This window comes from Leptopilina heterotoma, unplaced genomic scaffold (genome assembly GCF_015476425.1).
Source record: "Leptopilina heterotoma isolate Lh14 unplaced genomic scaffold, ASM1547642v1 Lhet_125, whole genome shotgun sequence".
Classification (NCBI taxonomy): Eukaryota; Metazoa; Arthropoda; class Insecta; order Hymenoptera; family Figitidae; genus Leptopilina; species Leptopilina heterotoma.
In genome coordinates, this window is record NW_025110845.1 from 561,880 (window position 1) to 585,191 (window position 23,312).

At 27.9% G+C, this 23,312-nt stretch overlaps 1 protein-coding gene across 2 annotated transcripts in view; it reads left to right on the top strand.

The window, feature by feature from the left end:
* Positions 1 to 2,288: 2,288 nt before the first annotated feature.
* The window catches only part of LOC122512736, a 34,226-nt gene continuing 13,202 nt past the window's right edge, over positions 2,289 to 23,312 (top strand). The window contains exons 1-3 of one of the 2 annotated variants that reach the window (XM_043628768.1): positions 2,289 to 2,542; positions 6,596 to 7,174; positions 11,516 to 11,829. In XM_043628768.1, the coding sequence (XP_043484703.1) occupies positions 6,610 to 7,174; positions 11,516 to 11,829 (879 nt within the window). In that variant the 5' untranslated portion in view covers positions 2,289 to 2,542; positions 6,596 to 6,609. The remainder of the gene's footprint in view (positions 2,543 to 6,595; positions 7,175 to 11,515; positions 11,830 to 23,312) is intronic. The other variant, XM_043628769.1, reaches the window with a different exon arrangement.

Consider the following 23,312-nt stretch of genomic DNA (forward strand, 5'->3'; position numbering starts at 1 on the left):
ACCAATTTGATAATATATCATAATATAATATTATCATTATATTAATACGTTACAAATACATACATATACATACATATACACACATACATATACATACACATACATACATACATACACATATACACTCTCTAAATCTGAATATGTGAAATTTCACTTATTGTACGTTATAAGTCGTCCTCTCGATCAATAAGTGCATATACACTTATAAATAAGTGAATTTTTCACTTATTCTGAGTGAAATTTCACTTATTATAAGTGTATATACACTTATTGATCGAGAAGACGACTTATAACGTACAAATATGTGAATTTTCACATATTCAGATTTAGAGAGCACATATATATATATATATATATATATATATATATATATATATATATATATATATATATATATACATATATATATATATATATATATATATATATATATATATATATATATATATATATATATATATATATATATATATATATATATATATATATATATATATATATATATATATATATATATATATATATATATATATATGCATACATATACATACACACATATACATACATATACATGCATATATCCTATACCATAATATTACAACAATAAATCAGATAAAGTTTACTAATAATATCATTTTCAAATAATACATTCATACTGCACAATTAGCAACAATATAATATTGTTGTTAATTATTCATAACGTTCATATTATACAATTGATAATTAAGGTTCGTCGCATAATGAAAGTCTATGTGTACGTGACTTTTCGAAGCCATTTCTGTGGTCACAAGTATGGTAAACACATGTTGCATTGTCCTATGGAAAAGGACACTTGAGATATTTTTTATATTCTTTAAAGAATTTCTCGGTTTTATGACTCTAAAGAAACTAGAGATTACATTTTCTTTCGCTATTCCACTTGATTTATGACAATTCTAAGAAATGTTGATTTTCAAATACATTTTTGGAATTTGGAAACTATTAAACCGTGAAGTATTATATTTTACAATAGTCAAACTTTCTTGTTTAGTCTCGTCAATATTTGTCAAAACTCGTAAGAAAATCCTAAAATAATTAGATTATTAACGAAATTTTATTGTTTCGCGCTTCGATAACTCGTTAATCGATATATCGAAAAGTTAACGAGCGAGATGGCAGTCGCTCGTCACAAAATTGTCATAGCAACGACATCTGTGATAATCGATAAGAACTTTTATGATTTATTTCTCCTTGATATCACAGTGAAATTTTGTTTACCGCCAGGGAATACAATTGCTGGATAATAAGATTTATATATTCATTCATTTCACAGTTAGATTCTTCAAAATAATTAAATAATTTATTTTTAATTGAAAGAATAAGATTTACCTCCTGTCCTTCTTGGTACCAATCACTTTGCCTCCTGTACGATGGCAACCCATTCAGTTTCGTTGTGAGAATATATTCAGGGGCTTCGTATGTAAGAGGACTTTAGGAAGTTCTCTTCTCATTGACTTATAAAATTTTATTCCACAATGTAGAAAAATGTTTTAACTCTGAAAGTATCAATTAGATTTTCTCATAAATAATGTGGAAACAAGGATTGTGTAGGTGATAAACTGATAAACTTTTTTTATTCTAAAATAATATATTGAAACATATTTGTCTTTAAATGGTTATAAAGTTATGTTTCTAATGGGTTACACAACTTCAATCTGACAAGTAAAACAGAATAATAAATTATTTTAAGTAAATTGTAGTTTTAAAAAATTAGTAAATTATTAAAAAAATTGATTTAAAATTTAAACTTATTTATTTTTGATTTGAATATATATTAAAAAAATTGTCTATTTTTAGTTAAAAACTTTTAATTTAATGTAATTTCTTTAATTTACAAGCAAAAAAATTATAACATAAAATTGACAATAATATAATTCAATGATTCAGTTTTAAAATTTTAAAGGAACATAAAAATTCTTCATATTCAAAAAATGTAAAAAATTTTCATATTTTAGTAAAACATTTTTTAGATATGTTAATAACGGAAGCATTTATATATTGAAATTTTATTTTCTTCTTCTTTCATTCTGTCAAAGGAAGTATCTTTGCAAAGGTAAAGGAATATTTTTGCGACTTTTTTCTCAGCGCGAAATAAGAATTGTCCATAGAGAGTTTTTTTTATTCTTTTGGGAAAATTGAAAAAGTGAATAGATAAAAAGGTACTTATTTAAGGTTTACTTTTATTTACGCATGTCTATTTTGATATTAGTTACATGGGGGTCGCGCGCTTGGTTGCCCACACAACAAACGTGAGTATCCGTTGCTAAGGACGCTTTAGAATGTCAGTATTGCCGTGAAAGCAGTCCTTAGAAGTGCAAATGCATGGAAGCTTTTCACCCATTGTGCCATTTTACATATTTTTCAGACTACACACATAGTACTTCGAAGCTTTTTTGTCAACGTCGGCTTCGCAAGCTGTCGTGAAACGTTCTTGACGCGGATCTCCTGAAGTGATGGTTTTATTATACCGTCGACCTAAATCTACGTTTTCATATCCTAAGAGGTTATTTTTCATTTCTTTTTTCCAAAATTGCAAACCTCTTCTTTAATACAACTACATTAAAAAAAAGATTTGCAATTTTTTAGTTTTGTAAATTGAATTTCCATTGCATTTTCTTTGATTACTTTTCTAACCTATAGTTTTAATTTTTCATTATTATTTATTTTGATTTTCAATTTGTTATTGCAATTAAAAATTTTTAACTCGTTATTTAATTTCAACTCCATATGTCTTGCTCATTCGTGTACTTTGTTTAATATTTTAAAATCTATTGCTTCCATATAGAAGAATTGTGTTACCAAAAATTTTTAAACTCGATATTTTTACATTTCATTTTGTTTCATGCCCTAAGAAACTCAATAATGACATTTTTAAATAATTTTATTGACATTTAATTTTAAACATTTTTATCTATTGAAAGAGCTCTAAAAATCGCATGTAATATAAGACCTATTTTTTAACTTTATACGGCCCAGAGGTAAAAAGTTATTGACATTTTGCTTCTGCAAAATCAAAAAATGTAATAAAATGTAAAACATATTTTTTTTACTGACTGTGAAAACTACCAGTTTTATAATGTTTTTCACGCAATTATATAATTTAAACTAATCATCATCAGAAATAAAAGTAAATTCAATTAACGAATTTCTAATTCTTAAATACTTACTTGGAAACTTTTTAGAAAGTACAAATTCTTTTTCATTTAATTTCATTCGATTTTATTTTATTCAATTTTACTTTATTTTATTTTTACTTCATTCCACTTCATTGCACTCTATTTAATTTCATTTCATTTACTCAATAGATCAATTTAAGAAAGTTTTAACCTTTTTCACAACCTTTTCAAATTTTCATTCTTTCTACAGTAAAAAATGATCTAAAAAGTTTTAAAAACAAAAATTTATAAACTGTTTTAATAATTTAATTAAAATTCTTCTCTAAATTATTTATTTTTAATAATTTTTGAAAAAGTTCTTTGCGAATTTTTAAATCCATTTTATTGCAATTAAATTTTACGTGAAATTTTGATTATTAGGAATTTCTTCAATTAAATATATATTGAAAAATAAAATTATCAATTAATTTCAAACAAATTCAATTAAATTTTTTCAAAAATATTAATTCTACAGAATTGTTAGTTAGATGTATGAAAAATTCAGATTTATAAAGATTTTAATTTGAAAACTTTTGAAAATTAAATTATTTAAAAAAATTCATCCTATAATGCTTTCAATATTTAATTATTTATTATCTAAACTTTTAATTGAAATTAATTTTTAAATCAATTTTTATTAGAAAATTCTACGAAAATTCAATTATTTAAATACAAGAGTAAATAGTTTATTAAATAATTAAATGTTTCTTAAAATTAATTTCTTATAAAGAATTTTATCAACAAATTTTTAAGAATAATTACATTTTTTGAGAAATTCGATTAAAATTGTAATAAAAATAATTGAAATTGTGTGTTGAGTTTTATTATATATGATTTTATAATTTTTAATTTAATAATTTAATCATTTAAAAAATTTGTAAATAATTGAATTCCCGTAAAATTTTTATTATATATTAAAATAATTAAATGTTTGCGTAGAATTTTATTGAATTTTTTTTTATAGAATTGAATTAATTTTAAGAATTTTTATTAAAATAGTACATATTGAACGCAACTCTTTTAAAATAGAATTAATTTTAAAATATTTAAGTAAAATTATTTATTAAATAATTTTAATAACAGTTGTTCAAGAATTAACTTATTTAAAAAGAAATTATTATCAGAAATAGAAAAAAATTGGAGGTTTTGTATTAAAATTCGTGGTTTTGTTTAATATATGCTTTTTACTCAAATAAATGTTTTGTTTCATTTATTTACGAATTTCTTTAACCCGTTGACTGTCGCTGACGCATATATGCGCAAAACGAAACTGGCCAAAAGTGGTTCATGACGCATATATGCGCAACTTAAAAAAGGTGATTAAAAACTTCTTAAATGTTCCTGAAACCGGTTACTTGGAGATTTTCGAGGTCGCTGATTACGAATATGACATTCGTCTTCCAAAATTCAAAATGGCGGTTCCATTATGGCGGACAACAAAATAAAAAATTAATTATAATGGCTTGAAACTAAATACTCGGGGGTTTTTAGGGTCGCTGATTACGAATCTGACATCAGTTTTTCGATATTCGAAATGGCGGATCCAGGATGTCAGAAATTTTTTCAAAATTCGTCGAATTTGCTTGAAACTTGTTACTCGGGGGTTTTAAGGGTCGCTGATTACGAATCTAACACTAGTCTTCAAAAATTCAAAATGGCGGATCCAATATGGCCGACGACAGAATAAAAAATTATTAATTATAATGGCTTGAAACTGAATACTCGGGGGTTTTTAGGGTCGCTGATTACGAATCTGGCATTATTTATTCAGGGTATTTATCGAAATTTTATTTCACCAAAAATTATCATACATATGTCAGATTAACCAGCTTCAAACAAATTCAATAAATTTTAAAAAGTTTTCCGCCATATTGAACCAGATATTTTGAATTTTGAAAAACTGATTTCAGATTCGTAATCAGCCACCCTGAAAATCCCCAAGTATTCAGTTTCAAGACAATCTGATCAATTTTTTATTTCGTTGTTTGGCATATTGGATTCGCCATTTTGAATTTTGGAAAACTAATGTTCGATTCGTAATCAGCGACCCTTAAAACCCCCGAGTAACAAGTTTCAAGCAAATTCGACGAATTTTGAAAAAAATTTCCGCCATCTTGGATCCACCATTTCGAATTTCGTAAAACTGATGTCAGATTCGTAATCAGCGACCCCAGAAACCTTAGGGTACCAAGTTTCATAAAAATCCATTAAAAATTTTTTCAACACACTTTTGGCCCAAACAGTGGAAATCTCGTTGACAGCCAAGGGGTTAATAAAAAATTATTCGTAAACATCAATAACTTTTTTTTTAAATAAATATTTAATCAATATTATTTTTTCATATAGGAATTAAAAATTTCAAAAATTTCAAATTCAATAATTTATAAGAATATTTTTAAAAAAACAGGAAGAAATCGATTGCTCCGAGTCGAAGACTCGGAGTGATCGATTTCTTCATGTTTTATAATAATTAAAGATGACCGAGTGATAAAATCATTGTTTTATATAAGAATATTATTACAGTAACTTTTTCAAAATTATTTTCATCATTTCAAATCAATTATTATTTTTTACAATTTTTATTTATTTTCTATGAAAATAATTGAATTCCTTAAAAAAAATTTATTATTTATAAAAATAATTGAATTATTGCGAAGGAATTTATAAAAAATTTGTAAATAATTGAATTCCTGAGAAATTTTTATTATTTATGAAAATTATTAAATGTTTGCGTACTATTTTAGGGAATTTGAAATTGATTTGAAAATAATTCGACGCCCCCCGTCAATATAGTGTTTATTCGAACGCCAGTGCAATAAAGCGTTAATTCAAAAATTGTGCTATATGGTGTCTATTCAATTGTTTGTCCAACATAGTCTTAATTCACATTGATTTCAAAAAAGGGTTATTTAAATTTTTAGAAGTCCATATGGTGCTTATATTCAAACAATTGTGCAATATAATTTTATCAATTCATTGTAATTTTTTTTTACAAAATATTATCGTATTATCGAAAAATGAAAAATATTGAAGATCTGTCATTTGGAATTAAAAATTAAATTTACCCTTTAATGAACTCAACGTGAATTGAGATTATGTTACACAAATAAATGAATAGACACCATATAGCACAATTTTCTGATATAACGCTTTATTGCACTGGAACTTTGGGGAAGAATTTTATCCCTCTTGAAAATAATTGAATTTCTGCAATTATTTGTAATTTTTCCAAAATTGGATTTTTTTAGTGTTTTCAACAAAAATTTAAATTCTATTATTTTTAAAATTGGTAATGTTATCCTAAAAAGTTAGCAGCGCGCTTTGCGCGCGAATTATTGCTAGTGATAAAATAAAGTAAGAAAAATATTAATAATATAATAAAAAAAAATTTCTTTTATTAGTATCAGGAGAAAAAATGTCGCATTCGGGACGAATGTCACTACAACAAAAAAGAACAACGAAATCAAGACAACGAGACGTAAGTGTGTCATACGACGAGGAGGAGATTTCTGGATACAGCTTTGATGTTGATTCGGGGGATTTTGCGAAGAATCCAAACGTTTCCAAGAATTGTCAGAAAACCTCGTCTTACGAAATCAGAAAGGAAATAAACACCAGCGATGATACAGAGGAAGATGCCGGAGCCACCACCACGGATATTATTAGACCACGGAGATCCTCGTTTCTAGAGAATAAAACCACCTCGGAATTGAGAAAGGGTTCCAATGAATTCCGCTCCGATGGAGCCTTCAAGTACGATGAGATCGAGAGCCCGGAAATCTTGGAAAAGAAGCGAAAGCGAAGACTATCGAGACGTCGTAGAAGTGAAAATCGTTCTCTGGAAACGTCAAAAGATCTCGAGGAAAACAAAAAGAAAGCCTCAAGTAGAACTCACGGTACTTCCACTTTCAACTCGGAAGAAAGAAATACCACTGAACGATCAAGAAAAAAAGGACCGCGCTCCATCCACGGTAAGAAAGGTATTTCTACAAAATATCTAAAGTATAAAAATTCTCATTCACTAAAATTCTGTCGTAAACATCCTCATTTTATCAAGTTTTTTATTTTTCTTAAATAAAAATAGTAATTGGATATTTTTAAAAATAAGAATCAAATTCATAGATCTAATTGAGGGGCTGATAGTAATAAAGGTCTGTAATAACAATGGGATTAAATGTGAACTAAGTCACTTGGGAGCAAAAAAAGGGTTAAAATGATTGTAAAATTTGTTAATAAATTAATTGTATTAAATGATTAAAAAATATTAGCGATAGTGAAAAAAACTTATTTTATTATAATAAATATTTTCTAATCATCAGTATAATATAAACTTATCGATGAATTCATCATTTTAACCCGTTTTTGCTTCCAAATCATTTATCCTAATTTTGATCCGATTGTTATTATAAACCACTTTTACTGTCAGAACCTCAATTAAAAGTAATATTTAACCTTTTAATGACCGAGTTTTCTTTTACTAAAGTATTCAATGTGAGAAAAAATGTTTTTTTAAATGTTTCACCCCTCAACACTAGCCTCCAAGGTACATTACTACCCCAAAAAATTTATATTTAACCTAATTGATGAATTCAATATTTTTCAGCTCCTATCTATTTAATAATATTATTTATAAACATTTCCTGGATGTTTAAAAATTGAAGACAATGATCAATAACACCTTGAAAACCACCTACAATGTCAAATAACCACTCATTTACGGTGAAGGTTATCCCCTACCCTTGAAGCCCACCCCTAATTCATAACTTTTCTTAGTTTGGAGCAAATAAAAAAAACAATTTTCACCGATTTTATACTTTTTAAAAATATGAAAAAATATTTCTATGATAAGTAAGTATCAATATTAAATATATAAACAACCCTAAAGTCAAATAATCACCCCTTAATGATAAAAGTTTTTGTGAATGAATAAAAAAAATTAAATGGATTCTAAGTGCTTCTGAATTGTAAAATGGTATTTCAAAGTTTTACAGATATGGATAAGTATAAAAATAACACCTCCTACCCTTGAAACCCATCCTTAATTTATAACTTATCATATACTTACTTCAGTTTTCAACAATCAAAAAAATAATTTTCACTAATTATTATAATATTATCATCTGCTTAATGCACTTTCCTCCACGAAGTTGTGGAGGGAAGTGCATTTGTGGAGGGATCTTCTTAACTACTATCAGAGCTAAGTAGGCAGACAGATGGCACACAGTGCAGTGGCGAAAAATTTACTTTTTCGTTTCAAATCACTCTACAGGTCACAATTTTTGACCAAAGCGAATTATCTTTTTTTCTAAATCTTCGTAATAAAATTCTCTATCTATCTCTCAAGCCCGATTTAATAAAAACAAATAAAAAAATATTTAGATAAAATAAGTCAGTTCCGTTGACGATGTAGTTTGTTTTCCCTATTTCCTTAGTACAGCAGAGTTAGGGGTCTTCGGTTATAGGTCTTAGATTAGGTAAGTCCGACTGGGTTTCGATCCCCGTAGGTTTCAAATTTTAATTTATTATTGTAAGAATTTCATGTTAATATTTCCAAGCATATGAGTCCTTAAAAGCATGTAGGATAAATAATTAATTATTTTATTAAATTTGACTAAAATTAGTCCAGTTACTCCAGAGTAAAAACTAAAAACATTTATATTATTGGAATAAATAATTTCAAATACCAACGTTGGTGTTGAAACATTGTGAAAAATTAATAAATGTCACAATAGTAATAAACTATCCAGAAGTACCTGAATTATTCCAATAATTATTTGAAACAAATTAAAGGGATATTAGTCTCAATTACAATAATTATTTATGATTAATAATTGAATATTTGATAGAAATAAATACAGTGCCGCTCAATAACTTTTGCCCACCCTACAGCGATTGAAGGCTTTACAAAAAGTTTTGTATTTTGTTTATTATTAAAGATAAAAAGCTCAAAAAGGTCTCTTTTTAAAGCTCTTTTCCTGAGCTTTAACACTGTATAAAACAAAAATTAAAAAAATTAATTTGTTAATATTTCAAAAATGTTATTGCAACATAAAATTTTTCGTTTTTTTCGTTTTTTTAAAGTATTTATTTAATTTTTTTCAATAATTTCAACTCACCAATCATTTAAATAACTTTTGATATAATACTTATTTAATATATTGTTTGTAAACGGATTAAAGGTTCATAATTACTTTGACGATTGTCATCATAATGTCAGTCTTGTGACAATTGTCACAAGTGAGTGTAAAAAGCGAGTTTCTACAATTAAAACATAAAAATATAAAAAATGAAAAAAAAAAAATTTTTCAAAAAAAGTCAAAAAAATTTTTAATATTTTTTTTCTAATTCTGCACACAAAAAGGAACAATTTATGTCCTTAAAATTTTTTTCTAAAGTAACCGTTTTTAAGTTATCACCAATTGAAAAAAATGGCTAATTTTTTAAACAGAAAATCATATTTTTCTTAGAAATTATCATATAAAAATTTTAAAACATGCATTTTAAAGGTGATAAAACTAGCTTTTAGAAAATATGTGTTTGATCAATATGCGACCATTTCCTATGAAACTGTATCACTTTAAAAAAACGAAAAATTTTATGTTGCAATAACATTTTTTAAACATTAACAAATTAATTTTTTTAATTTTCGTTTTATACAGTGTTAAAGCTCAGGAAAAGAGCTTTAGAAAGAGACCTTTTTGAGCTTTTTATCTTTAATAATAAACAAAATACAAAACTTTTTGTAAAGCCTTCAATCGCTGTAGGGTGAGCAAAAGTTATTGAGCGGCACTGTATGTAGTTATTTCAAAAAAATTATGTTATTCATGCAAATAAATATTTTAATTAAAAGAACGTGAATTATTGAATTAAGCAATCTTCATAATTGATTTAAACCAATATTTATTAGATCGAATTATTCAATTTATTTGATCTTAGTAGATCGTATTTGGTAAAAATAACTATATAATAGATAATAGACAAATAAAACATTTAATTATATCAAACAATTTTTTTTTAAGTTTCATTATTAATATTGGTAATAATAATATAATATTAATAATACTATAAATAAAAGGGCCCCACGTTGGTCACGGTTTCGATTTAATTTTCTACAATTCGAACTGTATATATAAAATATTTTTTGAAATGTATGTTGAATGAAAGTACAATATAATAGGTATCTTTTGGACATTATAAGAACATTTTTAATAGAGTTATTGTTTTAACGTTTGACATATTTCTTATTCGAATTGTTCAAATTTTGATCTTAAAAAGTTATCCCAAGGTGGACACCTATTTTAAAAATTACTAAAAAATGTGTTGAACAAATCATTATTATCTTTGTCTGAAGACAATAAATATTTTTCTGTTGATTTTGCTTTCATTTCTAAAAACTTTCGGAAGTTGGATAACATTTCATGACGGAAAAATTAAAATTTTAATTAACCCTTTGAGGACCAAATTCTTTCTTAAAAAATCGCGATTTTTTATTTTTAAGGAAACTTTTTAGGGACAGTTATTGAAGTTTTTTATTTGAAGACCAATGTCTGTCAAACGAAATTTTTCAGACTATGTGAAAATTATTGTTTCAATATTCAGTTTTGAAAATTAAAAAATTTATGCACAAGTTAATAAAAAAATGTTCATGTTGCCTGAAAGCAACACTGGTCCTCAAAGGGTTAAGAGGTTCACAAACCTATATTAAAGACAATGTTTAAATAAATGTTTATTATTTAAAAAAAATACTATTAGGCAGGCGACACTAGATTTCGAGCCCGCCGAAGGCGGGCACGAAAGCTAGTCAATAATAATTATGTTTATTCAACTGCGAGAAAAAATAGAATTTTCATGTTTTTAAAATTATAAATAAACAAAAATAATTGTTTAAACAAATTAAGCAAATTATTTTAAATGTTTTTCTTTACGATTGCGACCTAATGCCCTCATTCCAATAGTTGGTTTGCGTCTGTGTTTAACAGTATGCTCAATGGTATTAATGGTTTAATATTGTTGTTGTCGAAGAAGAATAGGTTTTCTTAGAAAAATAGAAAATTTTTCAATCGAGACTATTCATATATTTTTTCATATTTAGAAAAACTTATAGAGTTTTTGTTTAGAAAATATTTTTGCGTTTCGTAAAATATTTCGACATTTTTATATAATCTAAAGCTATATGAGATAAATTAGCGTATAGAGTGCAGATAGAAGTACATATATTATATTCACCGAAATGATATTCTAAATCTTTGGAGAATATTAGGATTGAAATTTTAAGATTGAAATATGTTATGGGTTTTAAAGGAAAAGTTATTTTCCAATAGGTGAGGGCGAAAAGGTCGAACTTCCCATCGCAGAAATATTGAAGAAGGCTCAGGAGAATAATCGGACCAAGTACGAGGAGCCGATCCCCTTAACTGAACTAAAGTCGGATACGATCTATGTTCAAGGTAGAAATGGGTTTAGTGCTATGAAGATAACACGCGGTCGTTCTACGAGTAAGAAAAAAGTTGAAAAATCAGCGGAATCCTATTCTCATCCAATAAGAGTTGCGATCGTGGTTCAGAAGGTCTGGAAGTGCACTGGCTTTATCTGTCAAGGTCTTTTAGCGGGAATGGCTTTTATGCACTTCATTTTGGTAAGTGCTGCATAAAATTCACGTTTGTATTTCTTTACTTGCACTTTACATTGATAATTTTATACTCAGGCGTATTAAGTCTAATCATTAACAAGTGTTAGAATAAATTATAAATTATAATGATTTAAAATGTCATTTTTGATCCTACTAACTTTGATTTTTCGATGTTGGATTTTGAACTTAACGATACTCTATTTTGGTTGACTAGAATATATGATGGACAAAAATAATAGTGGTCGAGCAGGTGGAAGCAAATTTTAATTTTCACCAGGTGAAAAACGATAGGCAGAAATAATAAGAAATTTTCTGTTTTCGTTTATTCTTTTCTGAAATAAATTTTTACAACTTTAAAAAGTTAAAATATTTCAAATTATAATAATGAATGTTTCAACATGACTTAAAAAATATTTGTAATGAGTTCTGCCATAAATTAATATACTTTTGAAGACCAAAAAGACATATGAACATTGTGGGACACCACTGACATTTTTGAAAGATTTCACTGATAATTTTTTTTGAATAGTGAGAATAAAATCAGCTTATAAATTACAATCCAGTATCAAATCTTCATTAACTGCATATAAGGAGTAAATTTAACACAAATTTATTAAAAATAAAATAATAAGATGCAAGAAACAGAATTTTGATGGGACACCACTGACATTTTGCTTTATTTCTCATTTTCGAAAAAGAAAGACTTTATTTTTAAGTTAAAGTCGTTGCGGTTTTTAAAGTACGTGTAATAACTGAAAATGAGATACAATAATATTTAAAAAATATTAATATTATGAACAATTTTTTGATGGGGAAACCACTGACATGGTGTGCTCGACAAAGTGTTACTTGCTTTCTGCCACCAACCGTACAAGTTATAGATGTGATAGAATGTTGTAATGTTTTTTCTTTAAGAAGCTATACATATCACCAATACTATTAACGCTTAATAAGGCAATTATCTGCACTAGGTTATTTAAATATCAGGCATGATATTCAAAATTTGCGATAATTACTTAAAAATATGAAACTTACGGACAGGCGATTTTGATTTTTTTTCTAGCACTGGATCAAAATTATTCTGCTAGCACAATTACTAGAGTAGAAGGGGGTAATGTAGTGCACTTTTCTTTCGAAGACTCCTGTAATCCCAATTTTCAATTAATTTTGATCAATAAGGACTCGTTGGAAAGATAATGCTTCCAGCTACATTTACGGTGTACATTATTTTTTTGTAGATGTAGATGGAGCTTTTCTATTTCCAAAAAACTAAAGGCACTTTTTTCGACATTCTAAAATTTGTGGGGCAATGTAGTGCACCACTTTATTAGTAAAATAAAAAGCAGAGAATATATTATGAACGATTTTATTTTATTAGATATGATAGTAGGAACATAAGAAACTTAAAAAACTATAAACAAGTAGTGATGCCCACGAGACGAGACTTTGCATGTAGAAACGGAGACGACCCAGTAAGAAATTTCTCACCGGTCCAATATCGGTCCAATATTGGGAGCCAAGAGACCGATCATCGGTCCAATAAAGGCTCCCAATATTGGACCAATATGGGCTGATGCTTGGGATGTAACGGCATCGCCAATCATCGGTTGTCAATATTGGTCCAATATTGGCCGAATATTGGCAACCAAGAGAAAAAAATTTTTTTAAATAAATTTTTTTTAATTAAATAATAATAATAAAAAATTAATGTTTATAATTTTTGTTTAATATATTTATTTGTTTAATTATTTATTTTTAATAATTCAAGTAAATAATAAATAATTTATTATTTATAAATTATAATTATTTAAAAATGCAGCAACTATTAGAAAATAGCATTCTGCAAAAAAATTCTATCATTGAAAAATCAATGATAGGCGAGAGAAATCCGCGTCTTTAAATAGATTCGCAGATGATAGACAAGAGATATCCGCGTCTAGAGATTTCTTTGGTCCTGTGTTAGATAAAACTGAAAGAAAATTGCAAAAATTTGCAAAAAGCAAACATGGTTAAATAATACATACTTACGGTACTCTGTATAATTGCACTACATTGCCCCCAACCCCGTACACTACAATGCCCTAAGCACTTTTTTCACGTTGACTTCAATATCTCAATAAAAACAAAATTAAACGTCAAAACAATACTAAATTTGTGTTCAGAAGTAAATTTTACATGGAAAAAGCACTTACCTGATACTTTTTTAACGAGCCTTACATTTTCTTCAAGCCACTAAAAAAACGTAAATATGGTTTCGAAATCTAGTATTTTTGAAGTGAGTGCCACAACTTCTTTTAGAAGAAGCACAATAAAGCCAAAATGATATACATTACTATAATTTGATACCTTAACCCTACCATACCAACGGCAAGTAATTCAATTCATTCGTTTAGTCAGTAAAGCCAGTGCACTACATTACCCCCTCTACTCTATATAAAAATATAGACTCTTAGCTGTACAAAATAATTTTTCTGGTACTAAAAATGTGAGAATCAACAATTTTTATTATTAGGTGAAGTTCTGATTTCTTAAGTGCGGACAAGGGACACCACTGACATTTTGCTTCTAATTCTTTTGCCAAATTTTTTTAGAAAATTTCTAGCGACTAAGAATTATTAATTTAAGTAAAAGAAGTGATTAAAAAAATTAATTGACTTCAAAAACATTTATATATGAACTAGTATTCCAGATTTTTGGTCAGGACATGAAAATGACATTTTAAATTTAATCGCCCACATATATTCTCATTCTTCATAAATTTTAATGGCCCCGGTCGTGGCCAGGCCGGGTTGCCCCAAGAAAAAGATAAGTAAAAATAAACTTTGCTTATTGTCAACATTACTAAATTAATTATTAAACGCATTTAAATTTTTGACATTTTAAACAATGTAGGAAGATTATTTGTAAAAAATTGAACCAAAAGAAAAAAGATAATTTAAAATAAACTTGATCCATTGTTATTCTGGTTAAACAAATTATTCAAAACATTCCAATTTTAATATATTTTAAACAATTTAAAGAATATTTAAAATAATAAGAATGGAATCCTTCTATTGATAAAAACGGTTGTCAAATTGGAGGTTATGTCATCCAAATCATTTCTTGTTGAAGAAAAATAGTAATTTTTATTCAAAATATGGGCAATTCCACGTGAGATTTAAGTCGACCACTTAAAATCGGCCAAAAATATTTTTTTTCTATTCTGTATCGAAAAAAACAGATAGGTAATTTTTTATTTTTGTTTAATTGTCAAAATTTACCAGTTTATGAATTTTCGAAATTTTGGACTTTTAATTGTAGACCTATATTCAGTAGCTTACAAGTCCGAAAATATTGAGTTTAGGAAAAAGTTGTCAAAAAATGAAAGTTTTAGTTTTCTTTCAACTTTTAAGAAATGTAAAAAAAAATTTTTTTAAATTTTTTATTAAAAAAAAAATCTTTTTCCTAAACAAATTAATTTTTTTAAAACTTAGGGCCGGATTTTTTTAAAATTTATTTATACCTTATAATATAGAGAAGATTTTCCAAAAAGTCCCGAAATGGGCCTGATGTGTAAAATGAGTTTTAAAACATTTTCAAAAATCCCACTGTGATGCTTGCAAGTGATTTTTGAAAATGTTTTAAAACTCATTTAACACATCAGGCACAATTCGGGACTTTTTGGAAAATCTTCTTTATATTATAAGGTATAAATAAATTTAAAAAAAATAAAAAAAAATTCGGCCCAAAGTTAAAAAAGAATTAATTTGTTTATAAAAAATTTTTTTTTTAACCCGTTGACTGTCGCTGACGCATATATTTATGCGCAAAATTAAACTGGCCAAAAGTGGTTCATGACGCATATATGCGCAACTTAAAAAAGGTGATTAAAAACTTCTAAAATGTTCCTGAAACCGGTTACTCGGCGGTTTTCGAGGTCGCTAAATACGAATATGACATTCGTTTTCCAAAATTCAAAATGGCGGATCCAATATGGCGGACAACAAAATAAAAAAATTGATCAGATTGACTTGAAACGTAGTACTCGGGGGTTTTTGGGGTCGCTGATTACGAATCTGACATCAGTTTTTCGAAATTCAAAATCGCGGATCCAGGATGTCAGAAATTTTTTCAAAATTCGTCGAATTTGCTTGAAACTTGTTACTCGGGGATTTTAAGGGTCGCTGATTACGAATCTAACACTAGTCTTCCAAAATTCAAAATGGCGGATCCAATATGGCCGACGACAAAATAAAAAATTAATTATAATGGCTTGAAACTGAATACTCGGGGGTTTTTAGGGTTGCTGATTACGAATCTGGCATTATTTATTCAGGGTATTTATCGAAATTTTATTTCACTAAAAATTATCATACATATGTCAGATTAACCAGCTTCAAACAAATTCAATAAATTTTAAAAAGTTTTCCGCCATATTGAACCAGATATTTTGAATTTTGAAAAACTGATTTCAGATTCGTAATCAGCCACCCTGAAAATCACCAAGTATTCAGTTTCAAGACAATCTGATCAATTTTTTATTTCGTTGTTTGGCATATTGGATTCGCCATTTTGAATTTTGGAAAACTAATGTTCGATTCGTAATCAGCGACCCTTAAAACCCCCGAGTAACAAGTTTCAAGCAAATTCGACGAATTTTGAAAAAAATTTCCGCCATCTTGGATCCACCATTTCGAATTTCGAAAAACTGATGTCAGATTCGTAATCAGCGACCCCAGAAACCTTAGGGTACCAAGTTTCATAAAAATCCATTAGAAATTTTTTCAACACACTTTTGGCCCAAACAGTGGAAATCTCGTTGACAGCCAAGGGGTTAATAAAAAATTAAAAAAAAAATTTTTGTTAACATTTCTTAAAAGTCGAAAGAAAACAAAAACTTTCATTCTTTGACAACTTTTTCCTAAACTCAATATTTTCGGACTTATAAGCTACTGACTATTGGTCTACAATTAAAAGTCCAAAATTTCGAAAATTCATGACTCGAAAATTTTGACAATTAAACAAAAATAAAAAATACGTATCTGTTTTTTTCGATTCAGAATAGAAAATAGTACATTATGCAACGAGGACGCAAAGCGCAAATTTCTCGTCCGAGCTTGATTTTGCAGTACGTGGCGAAGCCGAGTACTGTAAACAAGCGAGGACGAGAAATGCGTGCGTCCGAGGTACACACGACATTTTATACAAAACGAGAATGTAATCCGCGCTTACTCGGTGCGTTTTGAGAGGTAAAGCATGGCTTCGCTTCAAGTAGTAGTTTTACGGTCCTAGGACGAGAAAGTAGTCTTTACCGTCCGCTTGCTGCGCAAGCGTTTCTCGTCCTAGGACCGTAAAACTGCTGCTTGAAGTAAAGGCATACTTTGCGTCTCAAAAACGCGCCGAGAAAGCGGGGATTACATACTTGTTTTGTATAAAAAATATTTTTGGCCGATTTTAAGAGGTCGACTTAAATCTCACGTTGAATTGCCCATATATTGTTCATAAATTTTACCAATATCCACACTAAATTATTAGGCGGATGACTACTGTTTGATGTCCGACTACTATATGGTTTACCCTATACCACAAAAATTTTAATAGCAGTCAAATCGGGAAAAATTCCATGGCCCCGGTCGGGTCCCCAGCAGGGAACCAGATCTGTCCCGAGGCATGGCCCTGGTCGGTTTTATTGTTTCATCTAGGCCGGGGGCAGGTCAGATTTCCCGAAGTGGCCCCGGTCTTGCCCGGTCTGGCCCTGGCCAGGGCCACGTCAAAATTTCTGCACGGGTCCTTATACAGTTTTTATCGCTCTTTCACAGTTAGGGATTTAAATTTTAAAAAAATGAATTAAAAAATTTTGTGGATATGGGCAAATCTTTAGAACTTTTAAACTTTATGTTTCCGCTTATGATTATATTTTAAAAAGTATAAAAATAATTTTGCAGTATCATAATTTGATAAAATATTGTGCTTTTTAAATATACCATGTGTTTAATAATCTTTTTAATTAAGTAGGCAACGACAAAGAAAGTGAAAGTGTCGAAATCAACAGTTTCTCCTATGTGACATTGACTTTTTTTCAGTTTTTATGGTATAATTTTTTTAACGAATCATTATACACTTTGTTACTTATAGTAGAAGTAGTTGAATGTATAAAGAACTAAAAAATCATAAATTTTGACAACTTAGCAATTAACTTGATATAAATTTTTTAACGAAGATTTTTAAATAACCATATTACAGGGCTACATTATCTATACAATAAGAAGTAATTTAAGCCCTTACAGGAATATGTGCTACTTATACTTCAAACGTTAAATTTCAAAACGAAACTCATAATAAAAACCCACATTTTTGAAGGGCACATGTTGAATTTGACTTTTAAAATTTATTATTTATAGGTTTCTAGGGTACTCTAGTTACAAAACTGAAGTTAGTTTAAAAAAAATTGTAAATGGCAAATCTAAAATGGCAGACGAAATTAAAAAAAAATTATCAGATTCTTATGCCTTTTGACATTCAGGGCCGACTCCACAACTTTTTTTAACCGGAGTTTGAGACGGTGAACTTGGTTTAGTAATAATGTAATTAGATCGAGTTCAACGACTTAAACTCTGGTTATAACAGTTGTAGAACTGGACCTTAAGTTTTTTCTAGTTTGCTGATTATGCACTGGAAAAAAATTCGACAGAATGTGCTTTTTACTCAGGCAATTTTTGCGTAAGAACAAAAGCAATACACGTAAAGCAATTGTTTCTTTATAAAAAAGCAATTTTTCCCTTTAAAAAAGGTAAAATTGTCTTAGTTAAAATTTTTGCCTTTTTAAAGTCAAAAATTGCTTTTTTTAAAAGAAACAATTGCTTTGCGTGTATTGCTATTGTTCTTAGGCAAAAGTTGCCTGAGTAAAAAGCACATTCTGTCAAATTTTTTTTCAGTGCGAATAAAAAATTTTAAATAGAAAATCAAATATGGTGGATACATTTTTGAAAAATCGAATCTTTTTGCATGATACTTGTTATTTAGACGTTTTTAACAAACATTCAGCGACCCCAAAAACCCCTAGATATCCAATGCTGTGGAAATCCATTAACTTTTTTTTAATTTTGTCCGCCATATTAGATCTACCATTTAAAATTTTGAAAAACTAATATCGCATTAGTAATCATCTACCCCAAAAACCACCAGATACAGATTGATGTAAAAATCCAACTGTATGAAAAATCCATGCATTTAGAAACATTTTCTTGGGGTAAAACTCATACACAGGGGGGTTAACGATATGTATAAATGAATATAGCAAGGTGTTTTCTATTACATATGTCATCAATACACAAGACAATAAAATTAATTTCAAGAATGTGTCCATATATTTTGTCAAAAAGCTGGGAATTTTTACTTTTTTTTGGAAAAGTGTATTTTTTTAAGTACATTCTTAAATTTGAAAATGTCGAAAGAAGATATTATTTTCTATAATCATCCTCTAGTATATACGAATTTAATAAAAACTGTTGGATATTTATGTCACTTTGTATCTTGGGGTTTTTGAGGTCGCAGATTACAAATTTGACATCAGATTTTAAAAATTAAAAATGTCCAAAAAAAAAATATATATATATATATATAAAACAAGTTGTTCATGTCATGATCATTAAGCTTCCTCAATATAATATATACAAATTGTTTAATTTTTTATTTTAGAATAATTATTTTAAAGTGTTAAGATAAAATGTCAAAAAATACAAAATTTCAATTTTTTGTGAAAATTTAAAATATTTATTAATTCTATAAATTTTGATAAAATATATACTTTATATACATGAATCGATTCGTTTTTATGTCAGGAATGCAATTTTGACAAGAATTAATAAAAATTTTAATATAGAAAAAAGTTACTTCAAAAAATCCAAAAATTATTTTTTCAAAAATTAAAAAATTGTTGAAAAAAAAAATTTTTTTTTAGATATTTTTGAAAATCCTTTTGTCTGATTTTTGGTATTCGTGACCGTAATACACCTACAAAATTTTATCAAAATCCGTCAAGACGTGTAAGAGAAAATTTGTCCACAAGAATCGGTGACATACACACACACACACATACATACACACATACATCCGGACATTTGTTCCTTTCGACGAATTATATATACTACACTTGAAAATTTGTAAAAATAATTGGTTCTAAAAAATTCGGAAATCGACATCACTATAAGGCTTCCTTTATGAGGAAGCAAAAATAAAAGAATAAAAAAAAATAAAAAAAAAAAATAAAAAAAATAAAAAAATAAAATAAATAAAAAATATCCAAAATTTCACACGAAAAGTTTAAAAAGTGATTGGATTTTCTTATTCTGACATTTTTAATTTTTTAAATCTGATGCCAGGGGGTCGATTACGTAACTTTTTTCGATTCCACTTTCCTCATTCAGATTCCACATTCCGATTCCACTTCCAACATTCCGATTCCACATTCAGATTCCACTTTAAACATTCCGATTCCACATTTAATACTCCGATTTCACATTCAGATTCCACTTTCATCATTCCGATTCCACATTCAGATTCCGCTTTCAATATTCCGATTCCACGTTCAATATTCAGATTCCACATTCAGATTCCACTTTTCACATTTCGATTCCACATTCAGAATCCACTTTCAACATTCCGATTCCACATTCAGATTCCGATTCCACATTTAGATTCCACTTTCAAAATTCAGATTCCACATTCAGATTCCACTTTCCACATTCCGATTCCACATTCAGATTCCACTTTCAACATTCCGATTCCACATTCCGAATCCACTTTCATTATTCCGATTTCACATTCAGATTCTACTTTCATCATTCTAATTCCACATTCAGATTCCACTTTCCACATTCCGATTCCACATTCAGAATCCACTTTCCACATTCCGATTCCACATTCAGATTCCACTTTCCACATTCAGATTCCGATTCCACATTCCGATTCCACTTTTAATATTCCGATTCCACTTCCAACATTCAGATTCTACATTCAGATTCCACATTCAGATTCCGGTTCCACATTCAGATTCCACTTTAAACATTTAGATTCCGCATTAAAATTCCACTTCCAACATTCAGATTCCACTTTCAACAATCCGATTTAACTTTCCACATTCCGATTCCACATTTAGATTCCAATTTCAACATTTGACTTTCAATATTCAGATTCCACATTTAATATTTAGATTCTACATTCAGATTTCACATTCAGATTCCACTTTTAACATTCCGATTCCACATTCAATATTCAGATTTCACATTTCGATTCCACATTCAATATTCAGATTCAACATTCCGATTCCACATTCAATATTCTGATTCCACATTCAGATTTCACTTCCAATATTCCGATTACACATTCCACGTTTAGAGTCCACATTCCAATTTCACATTTCTCATTTCGATTCCACTTTCAATATTCCGATTCCATATTTAATATTACGAATTCACATTACACACTCTGTTCAACATTTTGATTATAAATTTCAAATTTCACTCCCATTTCCTCATTTACTTTGAAAACTTACTAATTATTTGTAAATGAATAATTTGCAACTAATTCTTTATACCATTTCGATACAATTTTTTATCTATGCTACATAAATTCGACATACTATTTTTCTTCATAATTTTTTTTTGTGAAAAATTACTTTTTAGTCAGTTTAAATCCGGTTCGCATATTTGTCTTCTAATTTTGTTTAAGAAAACTCCTTCCAACAATGATTCAGAAAAGCTCGTTTAAAATGATGAATTTTATGATAACCCATGCAGAACTACTTATCAAATTTAAAAAAAGTGATTATAAAATATGATGGTGTTAAGCATGTTTTTTTGTAGATTACTCGTTGAAAGATACACCTAACTTCAAAATTTAAACAAAATCGGTAAAAAGTCTTCTTTCTAGAGAAAGAATATTTTCTTGATTTTTTTAGGTTAATTGCAGTTATTTCATTAAAAATTAAAGTATTAAATTAATTTTTTATTTTTTTCTTAGATGTCTCGTGAACAATTTCTCATAGAATAAAACTTAGTTTTAATTCAATATTTTTGGAAGCCATAAAATTATGTAAATAAAAGATGTTTGATTCTTCTGTTTGGCCTAATGGCTTAATTTAATTTAATTTAATTAATTTGACCATTAGGCCAAACAGAAGAATCAAAACATCTTTTATTCAAAACTTAGTTTTGTTGATAATCGTCGTTAAAATTAAATAAATTCTCAAAAAATCTTGTTTTTTGCGATTTTTGGTTTATTCCTTAAAGTAAATGTAGAAATTCGCTTACTAATGTGAAGCGTTTTAAAGTACGTATTTCTTTTTTATCTTCAAAGCAAAAAGGAATTTATAAAATTTACTTCAAATTATCAATAGTTACAGTATTAGTAAAATTGAAAAGCCAAAATTGTTTCGAAAAGAATAGGTGTCAAAGTCGATTGGATTTTTACAATAATTATAAGTTTCATGCTTGATGACAAAAATTTAGCAAAAGGAAAACTTAATGATGGAAATGATTATAAAAGAAGAAGATGGTGATAATCTAAAACTAGAAGAAGTAACTACAAATGATTTAAAATTAAATTCGAAAATTATTTTTCATTTATATCAATTTTCTTATTCTTACTACTTTTTTTTATTATTTATTACCATTATCATTATTGCTACTATTATTTATTGTTATTTTCATTAAGTCATTATGTATTTTTATTATTTTTTATTTTTGCATTAATCATGTAAATGATTCTAACAAAAAATGGTGATATAACCAATTTTGGAATTGAAAGGAGTAATTGAAAATTATTTGAAAATATAGTTAAAAAAGATTTTGCTTTAATGTCTATTTTTTCTTATTATTTACACTACCGTCGGGAATTATCGGTACGGCTGCACGCGCACGGCCCAAAAACATACCAATCTTTAAATCACTATTTGTTTGTAAATACAAATGTCAGAAAATTAACAAATATACCATTCGAAAGATTATTAAATTCTACGATTATTGATACATAACTGAAAATTTTAATAATTTATACAAAGATTGCAGCAATCGACAAATTTGACAAAAAAAAATAAAATTTTTGTGGAAATTTTTTCAACCCCTTCATATGGAATCTGAATGTGGAATCAGAATGATGAAAGTAGAATCTGAATGTGGAATCGGAATGATGAAAGTGGTATCTGAATGTGGAATCGGAATATTGAATGTGGAATCGGAATGTGAAATCGGAATGTTTAAAGTGGAATCTGAATGTGGAATCTGAATTTTGAAAGTGGAATCTAAATGTGGAATCGGAATCTGAATGTGGAAACGGAATGTTGAAAGTGGAATCTGAATGTGGAAAGTGAAATCTGAATGTGGAATCGGAATATTGTACGTAGAATCGGAATATTGAAAGCGGAATCTAAATGTGGAATCGGAATGATGAATGCGGAATCTGAATGTGGAATCGGAATATTGAATGTGGAATCGGAATGTTTAAAGTGGAAT